General features: G+C 29.0%; 2 protein-coding genes across 2 annotated transcripts; one reads left to right on the forward strand and one right to left on the reverse strand.

The window, feature by feature from the left end:
* The first annotated feature begins 5,751 nt into the window (after nucleotides 1–5,751).
* Nucleotides 5,752–13,575, forward strand: LOC134833291 (uncharacterized). The gene is made up of 6 exons (XM_063847564.1): nucleotides 5,752–6,578; nucleotides 6,642–6,881; nucleotides 7,730–8,517; nucleotides 9,499–9,722; nucleotides 9,782–12,102; nucleotides 13,347–13,575. The coding sequence occupies exons 1-6, from the start codon at nucleotides 6,523–6,525 to the stop codon at nucleotides 13,480–13,482; spliced, it is 3,765 nt and encodes a 1,254-aa protein (XP_063703634.1). The 5' UTR covers nucleotides 5,752–6,522; the 3' UTR covers nucleotides 13,483–13,575.
* On the reverse strand, nucleotides 13,572–15,475 carry LOC134833293 (uncharacterized). Its single transcript, XM_063847565.1, has 2 exons — nucleotides 15,369–15,475; nucleotides 13,572–15,301 (listed from the first exon to the last, which is right to left on the reverse strand). The coding sequence occupies exons 1-2, from the start codon at nucleotides 15,417–15,419 to the stop codon at nucleotides 13,598–13,600; spliced, it is 1,755 nt and encodes a 584-aa protein (XP_063703635.1). The 5' UTR covers nucleotides 15,420–15,475; the 3' UTR covers nucleotides 13,572–13,597.
* Nucleotides 15,476–15,752: the final 277 nt, after the last annotated feature.

Here is a 15,752-nt window from a genome sequence, read left to right on the forward strand (position 1 = left end):
AAAAAAAATATATTGTATTTGACCTACAAACTTAAAAAAAAACATAATATATTTATTATGATTTTCACACAATTTGGTCTCAAATTAACATCTAATTGCAAGTTTTACATTGTTTAAGCATCAATTTTGAACTTGAACTAGTAATTCTGTTAAATTAACATTTTTATAATTTTTTATTTTGAAGTTCAATAAAACTCTAAATTATACTAATTTGTACTTTTTAAAAAAAAGTAAAATTAGTTTATTGACTAATTAATAAATATTTGTTAAAATCGTAAAAAATTCACATTTTTATAAAATTTAAAGCTTTTTGATATTTTTTATAAAAAAAAATTATTTTTATTTATTAACTAATATCTTTTTTGATTATTTATTTATTTTTAAAGAATGTACATCTACCCTGATGTTTGTCAATTATATAATTTATTTTGATATTTGATGATCACGTAATGTTATTAAATATCATTGTGACTCGCTTATTTGTGCCTTATTTTTGGAGTCAACACAGGAAGTTGACAAATATTTAGGCAAGCAAAATAAACAAAATTTTATTTTACTTTGCTACGTGATCATTAAAGGTAAACATGAATTACTGACTCACGCGAGTCATCACAACAACACCAAAAATTAAAATTCTAAGTATTTTTTATTAATTTATTTTTAAATTATTGCAATTAAAGTTGATGAGTTGAATAATTTAAGAAAATTATTTTTTTAAATTTTCAAAAATAAATATTTAATTTTATAAATTTTTTAAAAATAACAATTATTAATAAATATTCAAAAAAAATAACTTATTTTTTTTAAATTTGTAAATCAAGCAATTTAAACTATTTTTTAAATTGATTATTAAATAATTATTATTTTTTTTAATATTTGGAAAAATATTTTCTTATTTTTGGTAGGAAAAATATTTAAAAAAATATTAAAAATTTAAAAAATGAAATTAATTTTAAAAAAATACAAAAAAAGCACATTTTCACCTCCAAACCCAAAAGTTTTTGTTTTTTGAAAATTATTTTCAGTAATTTAACGCTTCTTTTTAACTTTGATTAATATTTCAAACATTCATCTATTCACCTTTTATCTTTTAACAAGCAGCTAACAACTCCATTCAATCATCAAAGCACCATCGAAATTCGACATGAAGTACTTAAAAACCCAAAACATGAAATATCTGCTCAATCATACGTGAATTTATCGCTTGTTTTTTCTTTAGTTATACCATTGACCGCACCACCATTGATATATGAAGCCACGACTAAATGCTCGTTATTATTGTTATTATTTACCAAAGCGGCAGCAGCAGCGCGGAGAAAGTTGTTAAGGTTATTGAAAGCGAAATCATGAAAGAAACAAGTTTTTTTTTCTTCATCTTCTTTCTATCTCGGCACTACGATCAAGTATCGGTTTTTTGTCTTTGCACCTCGTCGTATGCTTCCTTTCCACACCACAAAATTCAATACTGAGGGAGACAAAAAAAAAACAATATCTCCGATACGCGATCGATGTCGCAATTCACAAGTGGAGTTCAATGTCTCGGCGAACGAAACGAAAAAAAAAAAGAATTAAAGTTTTTGTTTACATAGCTACAATTAGAGGCAGTAAATGAACGAAGCATGACCAATATTTTTGTTTCCGATCTGTCGATCGATTATGTTGTCACTTTCTTTGCTGCGCGCGACGAACAAAACGCCCCAGCGAAAGTTTTTCGAAACTCTGTGGGTTTTGCCTCGAATGTGTCGTGAAAAAGAAGTAAGCAATAAAAATTATCATTACATTTCGTTACATTTAGTGGTTCGTTTGTAGCTTGTCTGTGGACCGTGAACGAAGCATTTGTAAAGAAATTGAAATTGATAAACGGCGTCAATAAATGTTTATTGCGTAAACAGAAAAAATATGTTGATTGAATAATTACTTCTTGTTTTAGTTTTAACTTAAACTGCTTCAAATGTAACTTAATATATTTTTTTAAAATTAAATAAAATATTTAGATACAAATTTTGATAAAAATTTGACTAAAAATTCGCTAAAAATAGTATTTCGAGCTAAAATTTTATAATTTTAATCCAAAATCAGGATAAAACGTTAGAAATTTAATTAAAAAATGGTCAAAAAATTATAATATAAAAAATTTCTTAACAATTTTTTATTTAAATTTTAAACGTCTGATTTTACTTCATAGATCGAAAAATAAACTTAAATTTACAAAAAAAAAATATATTTTTTTGAAAATTTAAATTTATTATAAATTTTGACAGTAAAAAATTTAAAATTTTCAAATCTCATTGTAAATACCACTAAAAAAAATAAAATATAAAGGCCAATAATTGTTTAAATTTTGTTATTTTTTTATGAAAAAGTATTTCAATTTTTTTTTTATTTTTTTAAAACATTTTTTAAAAATTTTTTTGATATAAATTGTATTTTTTAAGGTTTTCAATCAAAAAATTGTTAGAAAAATGTTAAAATTATTACAGATTTTATTTTTTTCTTCCTGATTTTTTTTAGAAAAAAATGAAGAAATGACAAAAAAATTGAACAATTAGATTTAATTGCTTGGATAAAAAAATTATAAAAGTGATAAAAAAAAATTAATAAAATTTTATAATAATAAAAATTTTGATCTTTTTGATCAGGGTTTTAATTTATTTTATTTTTTTTTTAATCAAAAACTTCAAACAAAACTATTAAATTGCATTTGAAGCGACCTTACATGATAAAAAAAACAAGAAATAGAGCTCCAAGTGGATGTCACATGGCATGTGATAAAGGTCGATTGCAAAATTGTTCCTCATTCATGATTGTTGTAATTTTTCTTGTATTTTTTTCATTAAACAATTTTAAGTATTTTATAATTTTTATAGTCTTTGTCTTTATTTAGACATCAAACTCACGGCATGGCATATAAACAAACAAAAATTAAAAAAAATTAAATAAATAAACTCATGTAACTGCAAAGTGTCCTACAATAAATCCACAAAAAAAAACGAGCACCAAGACTGCGCTTTGTGTGCTTTGTAGTCAACTATTGTTTATTTGTTATTTCTTTCAAAGTCACAACAAGACACCGAATACATGAAAAATGAGTTTACTGTTGCAATTTTCGCTGTTTATTTACTTTTTTGTATTTTTTTTTGTGAATGTGACACGACACCGTGTGCAATAAATATTCAAAAATTTGCACATAATGGTGTCTCCCTCGGAATTGGAATACGTAAAAAAACGTAGAGAAGAAGAATTTTATTTCAATGAATTGTAAGAAACGTTGCGATCGAGGGACCTTAGATGTGACTAGAATGGTGCTTTGTATGCAGAATTCTTGCGAAATTAGTGATTTGTTGGCTTTTGATGGTTATTTTGAAGTTTTTTTGGAAATGGCTTTAAGGAGATTGTGAGGCAGTTAATCATTGCCAAAGAAAAAATATTTTATAAAAAATTTATTATTAATTTTAAACATAAAATCAAGAAAAAAGTTAAAGATTTTATGATTTGATGAACCAAAAGTGCATCAAAAATTGATATTCTGATTATTATTTATTTGTACTCATAAATTTAAAATTTATTTAAAAACAAATTCTTTGAAACATAAAAAAAATTAATAAAAAATCGATTAAAATTTAAAAATATACAAAAAAAACTTGGATCATAAATAAAATATTTATATAAAATTTATTCAAATAATTTAAATTTTGTAAATTAACTTTTACTGATAAATTGATTAATGGCTGAAATAAAGTTTAACAAAATCTAAAAGAAGGTTCCAAAAAATGATTTAAAAGAGAAATTTTTATTAAATTAGTTAAATTAATTTTTTAATTATTTTTTTTTATTTTAATTTTTTTTTTATTTAAAAAAATAATATAGAATTAATAAAATTTAATGAATATTTTTAAATTTGACAAAAAAAAAAATATCGAAAAAATTCAATTTTTTTTTTCATTTAATATTTTTTAATCCTAAGAAATTTAAAAAAAAATATATTAATTTTAGAATCATTTTAATTTGGTTTTAAATAATTTTTAAATTAAAATTTAATTTTTTAATTAATATTTAAAAAATACTTTTTTATTAAATAACGGTAAAAATTAATATAAAAGGAGACGTCTGGTAAATCTCATGATTAATTCAAATAATTTTTATTGTTACATTTTTTCCTGCGATTCAACTCAGATACAATTTCCATAAATTTCCTTTCACTAAATAACTAAATAATGCACCTGTCACTTTAGTCGCCAAGAAATTCTAATGAGCATTAATTTTTATTTGTTACGGTCTCACAAAGGACTTTACAGAAAAAAACATCAATCGTGACACTTTTTCAATTGAAACATTCTTTTTCTCTCGACTTTTTGTATTCATTGACAGTTTATTGAAAAAAAAAACTAACGCAAAAAGACTTCAGGATAATAAGCATGAAAAACATTTCAATATTTGCAAAACAACTTAGAGATCAAAATCTGATTTATTGTCTCACTTTTTATTTATTCGTTCAACTTTTTTTTTTTAGTTGAATTACAAAGTCAATTAATGACATGTTCATGAGAATTGAAGAATTTTGCAAGCAATGTTGTTCCTTTATGTTCAATTCGACACGGACAAATATTTAAATTACGGGATTTCAATTAACTTTGTTCAATTAACGTTTTAATGGAACGGAAGATTGTTCGGTGTACGCGCGGAACTCATTATAAAAATTATTTAATAAATAAACTTTTCTCACGTTCGGACACGGGAGTAATGTGAGAAGCGCTTGCATAATGAAGCATTTAACGCACGACTTGCAGGTTGTTAGACAAAAAAACGTGTCCAAAGACCTTTTTTGGTCTTCTTCAGGAAATTTTTTTTATCAGAGTCACGTGGAAAGACGAAGTTTTTTTTTTATTTTGGTTAATTTTTATTTAAATTAAATTTAATAATAAAATAAATAAATAATTAATTAATTTTTAAAAAATTGAATTTAATTTTAAAAAATTATTTTTATTCAAGGAGACTCTAATTTCTATTATAAAAAAATACTTTGCTTGGCTTGAATTAATTGGAATTAATTTTTAAATTATTAAAATTTTTAATTATTTTTTAATATTATTTTAATTAAAAAGCATTTAAAACTTACTTTTTATTTATTGCTTAATTTTTAATTCCAGCAGAATTTAGAAATTAAATTCAATAAAAAAATAAATAATAATTAATTAAATTAAATTAATTTTAAATAAACGGATTTATTAATTAATTAAAAAAAATTAATTTAATTTTTAAAAAATTATTTTAATTAAAAGAGACTAAAATTTTTATTATAAAAAATATTTCGCTTGGTTTGAATTAATTGGAATTAATTATTAAATTATTAAAATTTTTAATTAATTTTTTTTTATCTTATTTTATTTTATTTTATCATACTAAAAAATCATTTAAAACTTACCTTTTAATTACTGCTTTATTTTCAATTTCATCAGAATTCGAAAATTTGATATTCGGTAATTGTTCGGGGGTGACCAAAATTGGGGAGGGAGGTCCACTTCAGTGTCAAAGACTTTGAAAAAGTTCAAATTTATCGCGATGTCATGTTTTAAATTTTTTTTTGTCTGACAATGGCATCGTCGAGTCGGCTTGAATTCAATGGCAAACGAACCGAAGACAATGCACACGAACAAAAATTTCTGTAGCGTTCGAACGACTACTGCACGAGCTTTCTCTCATCTATAAAAAGGCCGTACAGTGCGCTTTGGCATTTCATTTGGCTGTAACAAGTGGTCGCATGAACATCGGATTTGGCATCATGCGACCATCGCCGAAGAAAGTGAGAAAAAAAATATTTAAAATTTAAATCCCGACTGTCTTTCTTAAAATTCAAAAAAAAAATAATAAATATTTAAAATTAACATAAAAAATAAATAAATAAAAAAAAAATTAGAAAAAATATGCATAAAAAATAAATAAAAGTGAAACCAAAAATATTCAAATAAAACGAAAGTTTATAAAAAAAAATAATCGGATATCACAACACAACTCAAAAAAAAAATTAAATATGGAAAAGTACAAATAATAATTATTAGTAAAAGGCGTGTGTCATGCCTGTGGATATGTTGGTGAAGAAGAAGAAGAAAGAGAAGTGGATGATGATGAAAAGTAGTAACGGCAGACACACGGAAATGAAATTAAAAGTGAAATTAAATTCGCTTTCTGTGCGAAATTTCATAATATAGCAAAAAATTAAAAAAAAAATCATGAAAAATCTAGTCATTAGTATTTTTTCGGATAAGAGGGAGGAAGATGCAAAAAATTATTTAAAAATATCCAAACACAAAAAAAAAATTTGTACATATAAAAAATTCCAGTTTGAATTTGGATTTTTCTGGGATTGGAAGACAAGCGCCACCAAGAATTAGTTTAAAGCGTACTGCCTTAGAGGAATTTTGCCCACCGCGCGAGCCGCCCGTCTGTTCGTTCTTCACGAAAAAGTACCGGACGCACGATGGCACGTGCAACAATGAGAAACGCCTGCGATGGGGATCCGCTCAGATGCCCTTTCATCGTTTCATGCCACCCGAATATGGGGACGGATTGGAGACGTTCAGGTTTGAGATTTGAAAATTTAATTTTTTTTTTTTAGTTTTTTAATGGAATTTTTTTTCGTGCAGAAATTCAATTTCTGGCGGACCATTGCCATCGGCACGTTTTGTGAGTTTGGTTGTGCACGGAGATCGTCAAGATGACTCGCAAGTGACGCTGATGTTGCCGCAATGGGGACAATTTATTGATCACGACTTGACATCGACGCGACAACCGAAGAGTATAAATGGCTCGGTGCCGAGTTGCTGTCACGGCAATGAATTGCATCCGGCATGCATGCCTATTAAGGTGCCAGAAGATGATCCATGGTAAGGAATTTATGATTTTTTTTTTGTGGTTTTTGGTGAATAATTTATTTTTTTTTAAATTTATTTGCTTGGATAAAAAAAATTAAAATTTTTAAAATAATTTTTTTTATAAAATTTTTAATTTTTTTTAACTTCCGAATAAATGAATAAAAAAAAATATTTAAAAATTAAGAAATTTATTAAGTTTAATCTTAAATAAAAATGATAAAAAATTCATCAAAAATTAGGGATTTTTAGACTTTTTCATAATTAATTAAAAATTTTAAATTTTAATTTAATTTTTTTTATTTGTTTTTTTAAATATTAACATTAAAAAAATATTTATTGTGAATTAAAATTTTTAGTTTTCTTTACTTGAAATACTTAATTTTTTTAATAATTTAATAAATATAAGCTAATAAGTTTTTTTGAATTTTAATAACAGTAGAAAAAAATTTTGTTAAGTAAAAATATTGATAAAATTGGTCAGTTTCAGTCATTTTATATAAATAAAATGAAACAAATGAAAAAATTTTAAAAATGTGGTACAAAAAATAACTAAATTAAAAATTAATCAAATTTAAACTCAATAAATAAATAATAAATAAATTTTAAATAAAATTAAATTAAATTAATTTAAAAAATAATAATGAATTAATTAATTAATTTAAAAAAAAATATTTAATTTTTAAAAATTTATTTAATTAAGAAAATTATAAATTTTAATTTAAAAAAAATATTTTTGCTTGGTTTGAATTAATTGGAATTAATTATAAATTTTTTCTGAAATTTTTAATTTAATTTTTTACATTAAAATTTATTTTTTAAAAATAAAAAAATAATCAAACTTACCAATTTTCCCTTTCCAGGTTATCACCCCTCGGTGTTCGTTGCCTCGAATTTTTACGTTCTGCTCCCGCTTCACGTCACGATTGCTTCCTTTCGTGGCGCGAACAAACCAACCAAGCGAGTTCCTATCTCGATGGCAGCATGATTTACTCCAGCAATCCCCGATCCGCTGACAATTCTCGCATTTTCCGTGACGGACTTTTGGTTTTCGGCAAGGGCGCCACTCGCGATGACATTTGTCGGCAAGGCGCGATCGAACATGGATGTGTCCGTGCTGGCGATTCACGAAACGGCGAACAACCAGGACTGCTGGCGATGCACACTGTCTTTGTGGCAGAACACAATCGCATCGCTTTGGCATTGTCCGACCTGAATTTCCACTGGAGCGACGAAAAATTGTATCAGGAAACGCGTCGAATTGTCATCGCGATGATTCAGCATATCACGTTCCGGGAGTTTTTGCCTCTCGTGCTGGGACGCGAAGTTATGCGATTGTTCGATTTGGAATTGAGACCAAGTGGATTTTTTGAGGGATACGATCCGCAAGTGAATCCGAGTGTGGCAAATGCTTTTTCGGCGGCAGCGTTCCGTTTTGGGCATTCCATGGTTCAGAGCTCGATGATGCGAAGTGACGTGAACAATAATTTCATCAGAAATAACGTTTCGTTGCACGAAGAGGCGGCACGAGGTGACATGGGTGGGCCGGGATCGTTACATCGACTACTACGAGGCCTAGCAAACCAAAGAGCACAACGACGAGATGAATTTATCTCGGCGGAACTCACGAATCATCTTTTCCAAACAAGTCGTAAGTTTGATTATTTTTTACTTTTTTAAAGCAATTATTAAAAAATCGATTTTTTTTTCTAAAATTTGAAAAAAATTTTTCCCAAAAAATAATAAAAAAAAGTTTCAAGTAGAAATTTGAATAAAAAATGACCAAAATGAGGATTTTTTTAAATTCGTAAAAAAAATGTTTTTAAAAAATTTTTCAAAATCGAAAAAAAAAATTAGAAATTAAAAAAAAAAATTACAATTTTTATAAAAGAAAATTTAAATAAAATTAAACAAAAAACAATACATATTAAAAAACTTTTTTTTAATTTCTATAAAATAAAAAAAAAATTTAAAAATTAAAAAAAAAAAAATAAAAAAAAAAAAATATTTTTGACTATTCATATGAAAAAGTGATGAAAAATCTATTTTTTTAATTAAAAATTTTCTTCTTCTTATATTTAATTAAAAAAATCAATTTTTCTTCGCTTTTTTATATAAATAGTCAAGAAAATTTAAATTTTTTTTTTTTTGTTAAAAAAAAATATTTCTTTTTTTTTTAAATTCCTTAAAATATTTGTTTTAATTTTTTTCATTTTATAGAAATTGAAAAAAGTTTTTTAAAATGTATTTTTTTTAAATTTTTTGATTAATTTTTTTTAAATTTTCTTTTATAAAATTTTTTTTTCTTCTTATTCTATTTTTTTTTTATTTAAATTTTATTTATTTTTTATTTAAAAGGATTTATTACTATTTTTCTTCATTTTTCTTTCATGTAAAATCGTGAAAAAAAAATTTGGCAAAAAAAATTTTTTTATTTTTTTCTTATGTTGTTAAATGTTTAAATTTTGCTTGAAATCATTTAAAAAAAATAAAAAATAATTATTTTTTCAAAATTTTTACTTCGATTTTTTTACCGGCACTTTTTTTTAAATTAAGAACAAAAAAAAAATAAATTTCATTCAAAGTCTTTGGTTAAAAAATAAAATTAAACAATCAAAATTTTTAATTTCAGCATTCCCATTTGGACTGGACTTGGCAGCGATCAACGTTCAACGAGGACGAGATCACGGCATCCCGCCTTTCGTTGCATGGCGCGGTCCTTGTGGCTTGAGTAAAATCGAATCATGGGAGGATTTACATGCAATTATCGGCCCCAAATCCGTTCAACGTCTCAGACTCGCCTACAAAAACGTTGAAGACATTGACTTGTTCGTCGGTGGTTTAGCTGAGAGACCTGTAAGAACCAAAAAATCCTTTAAAAAATTAAATTTTCTCACAAATCTTTTAATTTCCAGGTGAAAGGCGGCTTAGTGGGTCCCACATTCGCCTGCATCATCGCCCAGCAATTCAGCAACTTGCGCAAAGGTGATCGTTTCTGGTACGAAAACTCGGGCTTCGAATCGTCTTTTACCCCGGGACAACTTCAATCCATCCGCCAAACGTCTCTCGCGCAAATAATTTGTCGAACACTCGAAGTCGGCACGTTACAACCGCACGTCTTCCTGCCGAACGACTTTTCGCACAACCAACGGAAGCCCTGTGGCACCGACGAACTCGCCCCAATTGACTTGACGCCGTGGCGCGAACATGACCCCTTTAACAAGCAACCAATTCGGAAGCAAGACACAGTAAAGACGCCGGAATCGCCGTTTTCGGTCTCAAACAACGAAATTAGCAACAAATTGGACTTGACACGACCACTGAGACCGAGCGAGAGCTTGACGAATGACAAGTTGAACGAAGTGACGGCGAATAAAATTAAAACCGGGGTAAAAAAGACCAAAACGACCACTACAACAACAACAACTACAACGACAGTTCGACCGAAAATCAAGAAAAAACCAGAATTGAACGACAAACTTGACTTTACGTCGACCCGGGCACGGAACGGAACAAAAAATCAAATAACGACACGAACTCCGGTCTCGAAAAGAACCAAAAGAAAGATAAAACGGACAAAAAGGAAGACAACAACGGAGAAAAGTACCACGACGACGACGAAAACGCGACGACACGACGGCTGGATCGTCATCGACGACAACGAGCGACCTCCGACAACGACAGCGACGCGAATGCCTCAAGTAACGAACCGCCGTACCACCGTCCGTGGTTGGGTTTTACTTGAAAATCGCAAACTCAAGACGGATCACAGGCTGAAAAAGCGCGAAACTGACCCACAAACCTCTAAAAATTCCAATTTTGAACAAAAAACTGACAAATTTGACGCGACTTTGGAACTGACGACGGAAAAACCACCGAAAAATACGCCGGAAAAAAATTCTAGAATATTTCCCGTGCGTTACAACTTGCTGAATAAACGACTAACGGAACGCCCGAACGCTCGACCTGCAATAAATGACAAACTAGACCGCGTCAAAGCCTCCAGCGTGGGTCTCCGACTCGATTGGACACGAAAAACGACGAAACCCACGAGTTTTTTGAATCAAGACAATGCGACAGCTTACCTGAGAAATCACGCAATTCACTTGGACGACGCCGAAAAGCAATCCCGCACGAACGATTACTACTTGAACAGTGACGCGGACCACGGAGACGACCATTATCGCCCAGTTCCCATCAGAATTGCGCAAAAACCGAACGATAAGACCCGAAGACCGATCGGATTTCGTAATAATATGCCGATTTATGACCTGACCCAGACCAAAATCGAACATGTGGAGCACAATAATTACATTCACACGGTGACAAGTACCTTAAGACCGGGAGCTTCGATCTCGTATGAGGTGGAAATTCCGTTATTGAGCACGAAACCGACCAAAGTACGGATAAAACCTTCAAATCGACCGACTAGCGGGTATTACGGACTCTCGACGACGACTCACAGACCGATAATTTCGCATGACGATGACTTTTTCCACGAGACTTATAGTTATAGACCGCCTTTGCGCACGACACCGCCGCCAATTTCGTTCGTTTCGCCCTCCGCTGCTCCCCCGAGACCTTCGACAATGGATCCGCTGTCATTTTTTATGGCATCGACGACTTCTCTTTCCTCTCTGTATCACGACACGCCAGACGACACGAAAAATTCACCGCCACAACACAACACCGTGAAAGTACAAAGCACATTTGCTGCCATTTTGGGCAATAATTACCCGACATTGACGCACGAGACGACTTTTGACCACCAAACGGACCAAAATGACGACGACGACGACGGATATGACGATCCCGACGTGCTGCATATTCCGCCGCACCTCATCCCGGAAGTCGATGAAAAGTACTTTTTCAATGATCAGAACTGGGAAAAGGTGGAGGACAACAAACGACATGACCAGACAACGGGTTATGGGGGACAACCTTCGTACACGGATTACACGCAATATAACTCGAAATCGGACCAAAAGACGAAATATTATTACGTGGACAATGTTTTGCATAAAAAAGACGCTTACGGGGAGATTTATAGGAAAAAGGGCGGGAGACGGTATGCGGAATCGTTTGAGGATAAGGACAATGACGCACATTGGATTCGCGTGACAAGAGACACGGACAGCAAGACAAGTGACAAAGCACGGACTTTGACGCCACATAAAAGACCACAGACTTCGGACACGGGCTTTGTGTCGCTCTTTGTGCTGAATAGTGCGGAAAGGTAAGAGAAATTTTTTATTTTTTTTATTTTAATTCAAATAAAATTAATATTTTAAAATTATTTTAATTTTTTTTTAATTTTTAAAATTTTTTTTAATTTCCTTGAAATCAAAAAAATTAAAGTTTTTTTTATTTTTTTTTTTTTAATAATTTTTCATTTTTTTGATATTAAATTCAACAAAGTTTTTTGCAAAAAAAATAAATTTTTTTTTTTTTATTATAAATATTTTTAATTTTTTTTTTAAAACAAATTTTTCATTTTTTTGATTTATTTAAATTCATTAAAAGTGTTTTTGCATTTGTTTTTTCTCAAATAAAAAAAGAAAATATTTAATAATTTGATTTATTAAATAAGTTTCCCTTAATTTTTCATTAATTTTACAATTTATGGACAATTTTTTTTTATTTTTAATTTATTTTTTTATTTAAAAAATTAAATTGACATTTGTGCACATGCATTTTTTTATAAAAATTTTATAAAAAATTTTTAAGAAAATACTCATTTTTTTTAAATTCCATTTTTTTTTAAATTGAAAAAAAAAATACTTCATTTAAATTAATTTTAATTCTATAATTTTTTAGTTTATTTTTTTAAAAAAAAATAAAAAAATTTTTTAAAAATTTTATTTTTCGAAATTTAATTTTTCAAAATTAAATAAGATTGAAAAAAATTTAAGTTTTTTTAAATCAAATTTTTAATTTTAATGAAAATTTTTAAAAATTATAAATTTGAGTTCTTGAATTTAAAAATTTTTTTATTTAATTTTTAAAATTTTTAAAATTTAAATTTTACTAAAAAATTTTGGAAGAAAATAAATTTTTCAATTAAATCCACATTTTTTTAAAAAAAAAATTAAAAATACTAAAATGAAAGTATTTAAATTTTAATTTAATTTATTTAAATAATTTTTTAGTTTAAAATTTTAAAAAAAAAAAAAAAATTTTATACCTTAAAACAAAAAATTAAAAAAATAAATTATAAAAATACATTCAATTTATTTTTCGATCTTCTATTTTTCAAAATTAAATTAAATTGAAAATTTATCAATTTAATTTTTTTTAAATCAAATTTTTATTTTTTAATAAAATTAATTTTTTCAAAGAAAAAAAATTAAATTTTTTTATTTTTAACTTTTTGTATCAATTGATCAATTAAAATTAATTAATTATTATTTTTTAATTGAAAATAATTTTTTAATAATTTCACTATTTTTAATAAATTTCCCTTTTCTATATTTTTTGCAGGCCTGACAACTGGGTAAACCCGGATTCAATAAGTTTACGCACAAATTTACCGGAAATGCCTTTCTTACCAGATGAGCGACACTCAGCTACGGAACTTCCCCGACCTATTAGGCTTAATTTTGATCGTAAAACGTAGACTAGACTAGCGACTTACGTACTGTTTTATTTATCATTCCATTTTTTTTTAAATGAATTTTTATAAAAAATAAAAAAAACTGTTTTATGTTTAAAAAAATTTAATTTTTTAATATTCAAAGTTCAAGTTCACCGGGAATGACCAAACGTTCACTGATATTATTCAAAGCTAAGGCAGACAAAAAATGCAAAATTCTCTTTTGAAGTAATTTTTCCACAGCCCGCGAGTCCCCTGGCGGCTCATACGAGATATCAACATTTTTAATATCCAAACAATTATCGGCGATAAATTCCAAACTCTTTGCCGTGATGGCCGTTCGTGACAAATCAATGTCCAGCAAGTGTGGCAAGGATTTTGTGATGACTTTGACACATTCGTCATTGATGCTCGAACAGCCGTTGAGGTCCAGCTGATTAATTGTGGGACAATTTCGACACAATTCCGTGATGCCATCAAGACCCACTGACGTCACATCTCGCAATCCGAGTCGAAAAAGCTCTTTAAACTTGAATTTCTTCAGAGATTGGTTCGTAATGTTCACACATCCGTTCAAATTTAGCGATTCCAGCAACTTTAGATCGTTAACCGAGGATTTTCCATTGAACAGTCCGTTGTCCGTTATTTGCTCATTACACTCCAAATGAAGACTTTCCAGAGATTTGCAAGTTTCATAAATAATTTGAAGTGCTTCCGGTGTAATAATGCAGTCCGCTAAGCTCAATTCCGTCAAAAAGGGGAAAGATTCAACCAAACATTGGAAATTCTTGAGATCACCTTCGATTTTTGCATTAAATATCACCAAAGTTCGCAAATTTTTGAATTCCAACGGTTTTGTCGTCAGCACATATTCGAATTCTTCCGCTTCTGGACCGTGAATTGCGATTTTCTCCAATTTTGTCAAGTTGGCGAGATGTTCTAGCACAGGAACTTTTGTTTCTTCTTCGAATCTCAAACTAATTTCTCGTAAATTGACGCAATTTTTGTTCAACAAAGCTAAATGTTCAATTTTTAACAAGTGCGCATCCGGAATTTCGAAGCGTTGCAAATTTTTTCCCTTCTTTTCGATGAATTTCTGCAACATTTGGATCGATAATCCCTCGATTTTGATGTTTAAAGACCGGATTTCTAAATTTTCGACTTCCAAAAATTCCTTGAGGATCGTTTCCGTTCGCATCACGACCTCGTAATCGTAGGTAAGGGTAACTTTCGGTGCTAATTTGCACAAATTCTTGACCCAATCACCGAATGGCGTGTTCGTGGCTGTTGGAGAGACATTCAACAAGTGCTCTTCGTGCGCATCCCAGCCGTCATACGTGTAACTGCCGAGATTTAGTTCCCTTAAGTTCGGAAAAGACTGCGCCAGAGGTTCGATATACCACGCCGGCATCTCCGTATCTTTCAAATCGAGGATTTTTACGTTTTCAAAGTCCCGTTCGAGTTTGCAGGAGCTCAGAGAATTCGTGCCGGTGACTTTTATTTTGCGGACATTCGGTAAGTGGGTGAGTAACATGCTTAAAACTTCGGCATTGAGACCTTCGCATGACATAAAATGCAATTCTCGCACGGAATCTGTGACAACTTTCCAAAATTCGGAGATGTCTTGAGTGAATTCGTCGATATCTTCGAAGATTATGACGGAAAAGGGATGGTAACTGTTCTGGAAGAGCGATAATGGCGGTTCATCGATGTACAGGCCCTTGTGGAGACGTAAAGTGCGATAAAACGAGGGACATCGTGTGGCATTTCGCCATTTGATACAAACGAGCGACGAAATTTTACGGTGTCGGACCTTCAGGTAACTGAATATCTTTGATAAGACCTGGAAAGAAATGCAAAAAATTATGATTTTCGAGAATTTTAGGAATTTTAATTAGATTTCTTCTTACTTCAACTGGTAATTGATTAATATTTAGGGATTCCTGCTTGCTCATCGACATGATTTCTGTTTATTTGTTGACGTCGAATACAACGCACCAACTTGTGAACAGGTAAGGTTGCCAGATGTTCACTATTTTGGTAAATTTTCAATATAATTTTCAATATAATTTTCAATATATTTTTTATTACTTTCTATTTTTTCTAAAAATCCAAGGAAAGAGGATAATTTGATGATTTTTATTATCAAAAAACTTAACCAAAACTGAAAGAAAATTATTTAAAATATAATTTGTTATTTTTAGCAGTTTTTTACACAAAAATTGGAAAGTTTTAAAATATTTCAAATTTTAAAGTAGTAAATTAATAAAAATTTTATTTATTAATTGATTTAA

This window comes from Culicoides brevitarsis, chromosome 3 (assembly GCF_036172545.1).
Source record: "Culicoides brevitarsis isolate CSIRO-B50_1 chromosome 3, AGI_CSIRO_Cbre_v1, whole genome shotgun sequence".
Lineage (NCBI taxonomy): Eukaryota > Metazoa > Arthropoda > Insecta > Diptera > Ceratopogonidae > Culicoides > Culicoides brevitarsis.

Excerpts from the sequence above, each read along its gene's own strand:
- LOC134833291 (XM_063847564.1), top strand. The coding sequence starts at position 6,523 with ATGCCCTTTCATCGTTTCATGCCACCCGAATATGGGGACGGATTGGAG. Across the intron at positions 6,579-6,641 it reads GACGGATTGGAGACGTTCAG|AAATTCAATTTCTGGCGGAC; the intron begins GTTTGAGATTTG and ends TTTTTCGTGCAG. Across the intron at positions 6,882-7,729 it reads GTGCCAGAAGATGATCCATG|GTTATCACCCCTCGGTGTTC; the intron begins GTAAGGAATTTA and ends TTCCCTTTCCAG.
- LOC134833293 (XM_063847565.1), bottom strand. The coding sequence starts at position 15,419 with ATGTCGATGAGCAAGCAGGAATCCCTAAATATTAATCAATTACCAGTT. Across the intron at positions 15,302-15,368 it reads TTAATCAATTACCAGTTGAA|GTCTTATCAAAGATATTCAG; the intron begins GTAAGAAGAAAT and ends ATTTCTTTCCAG.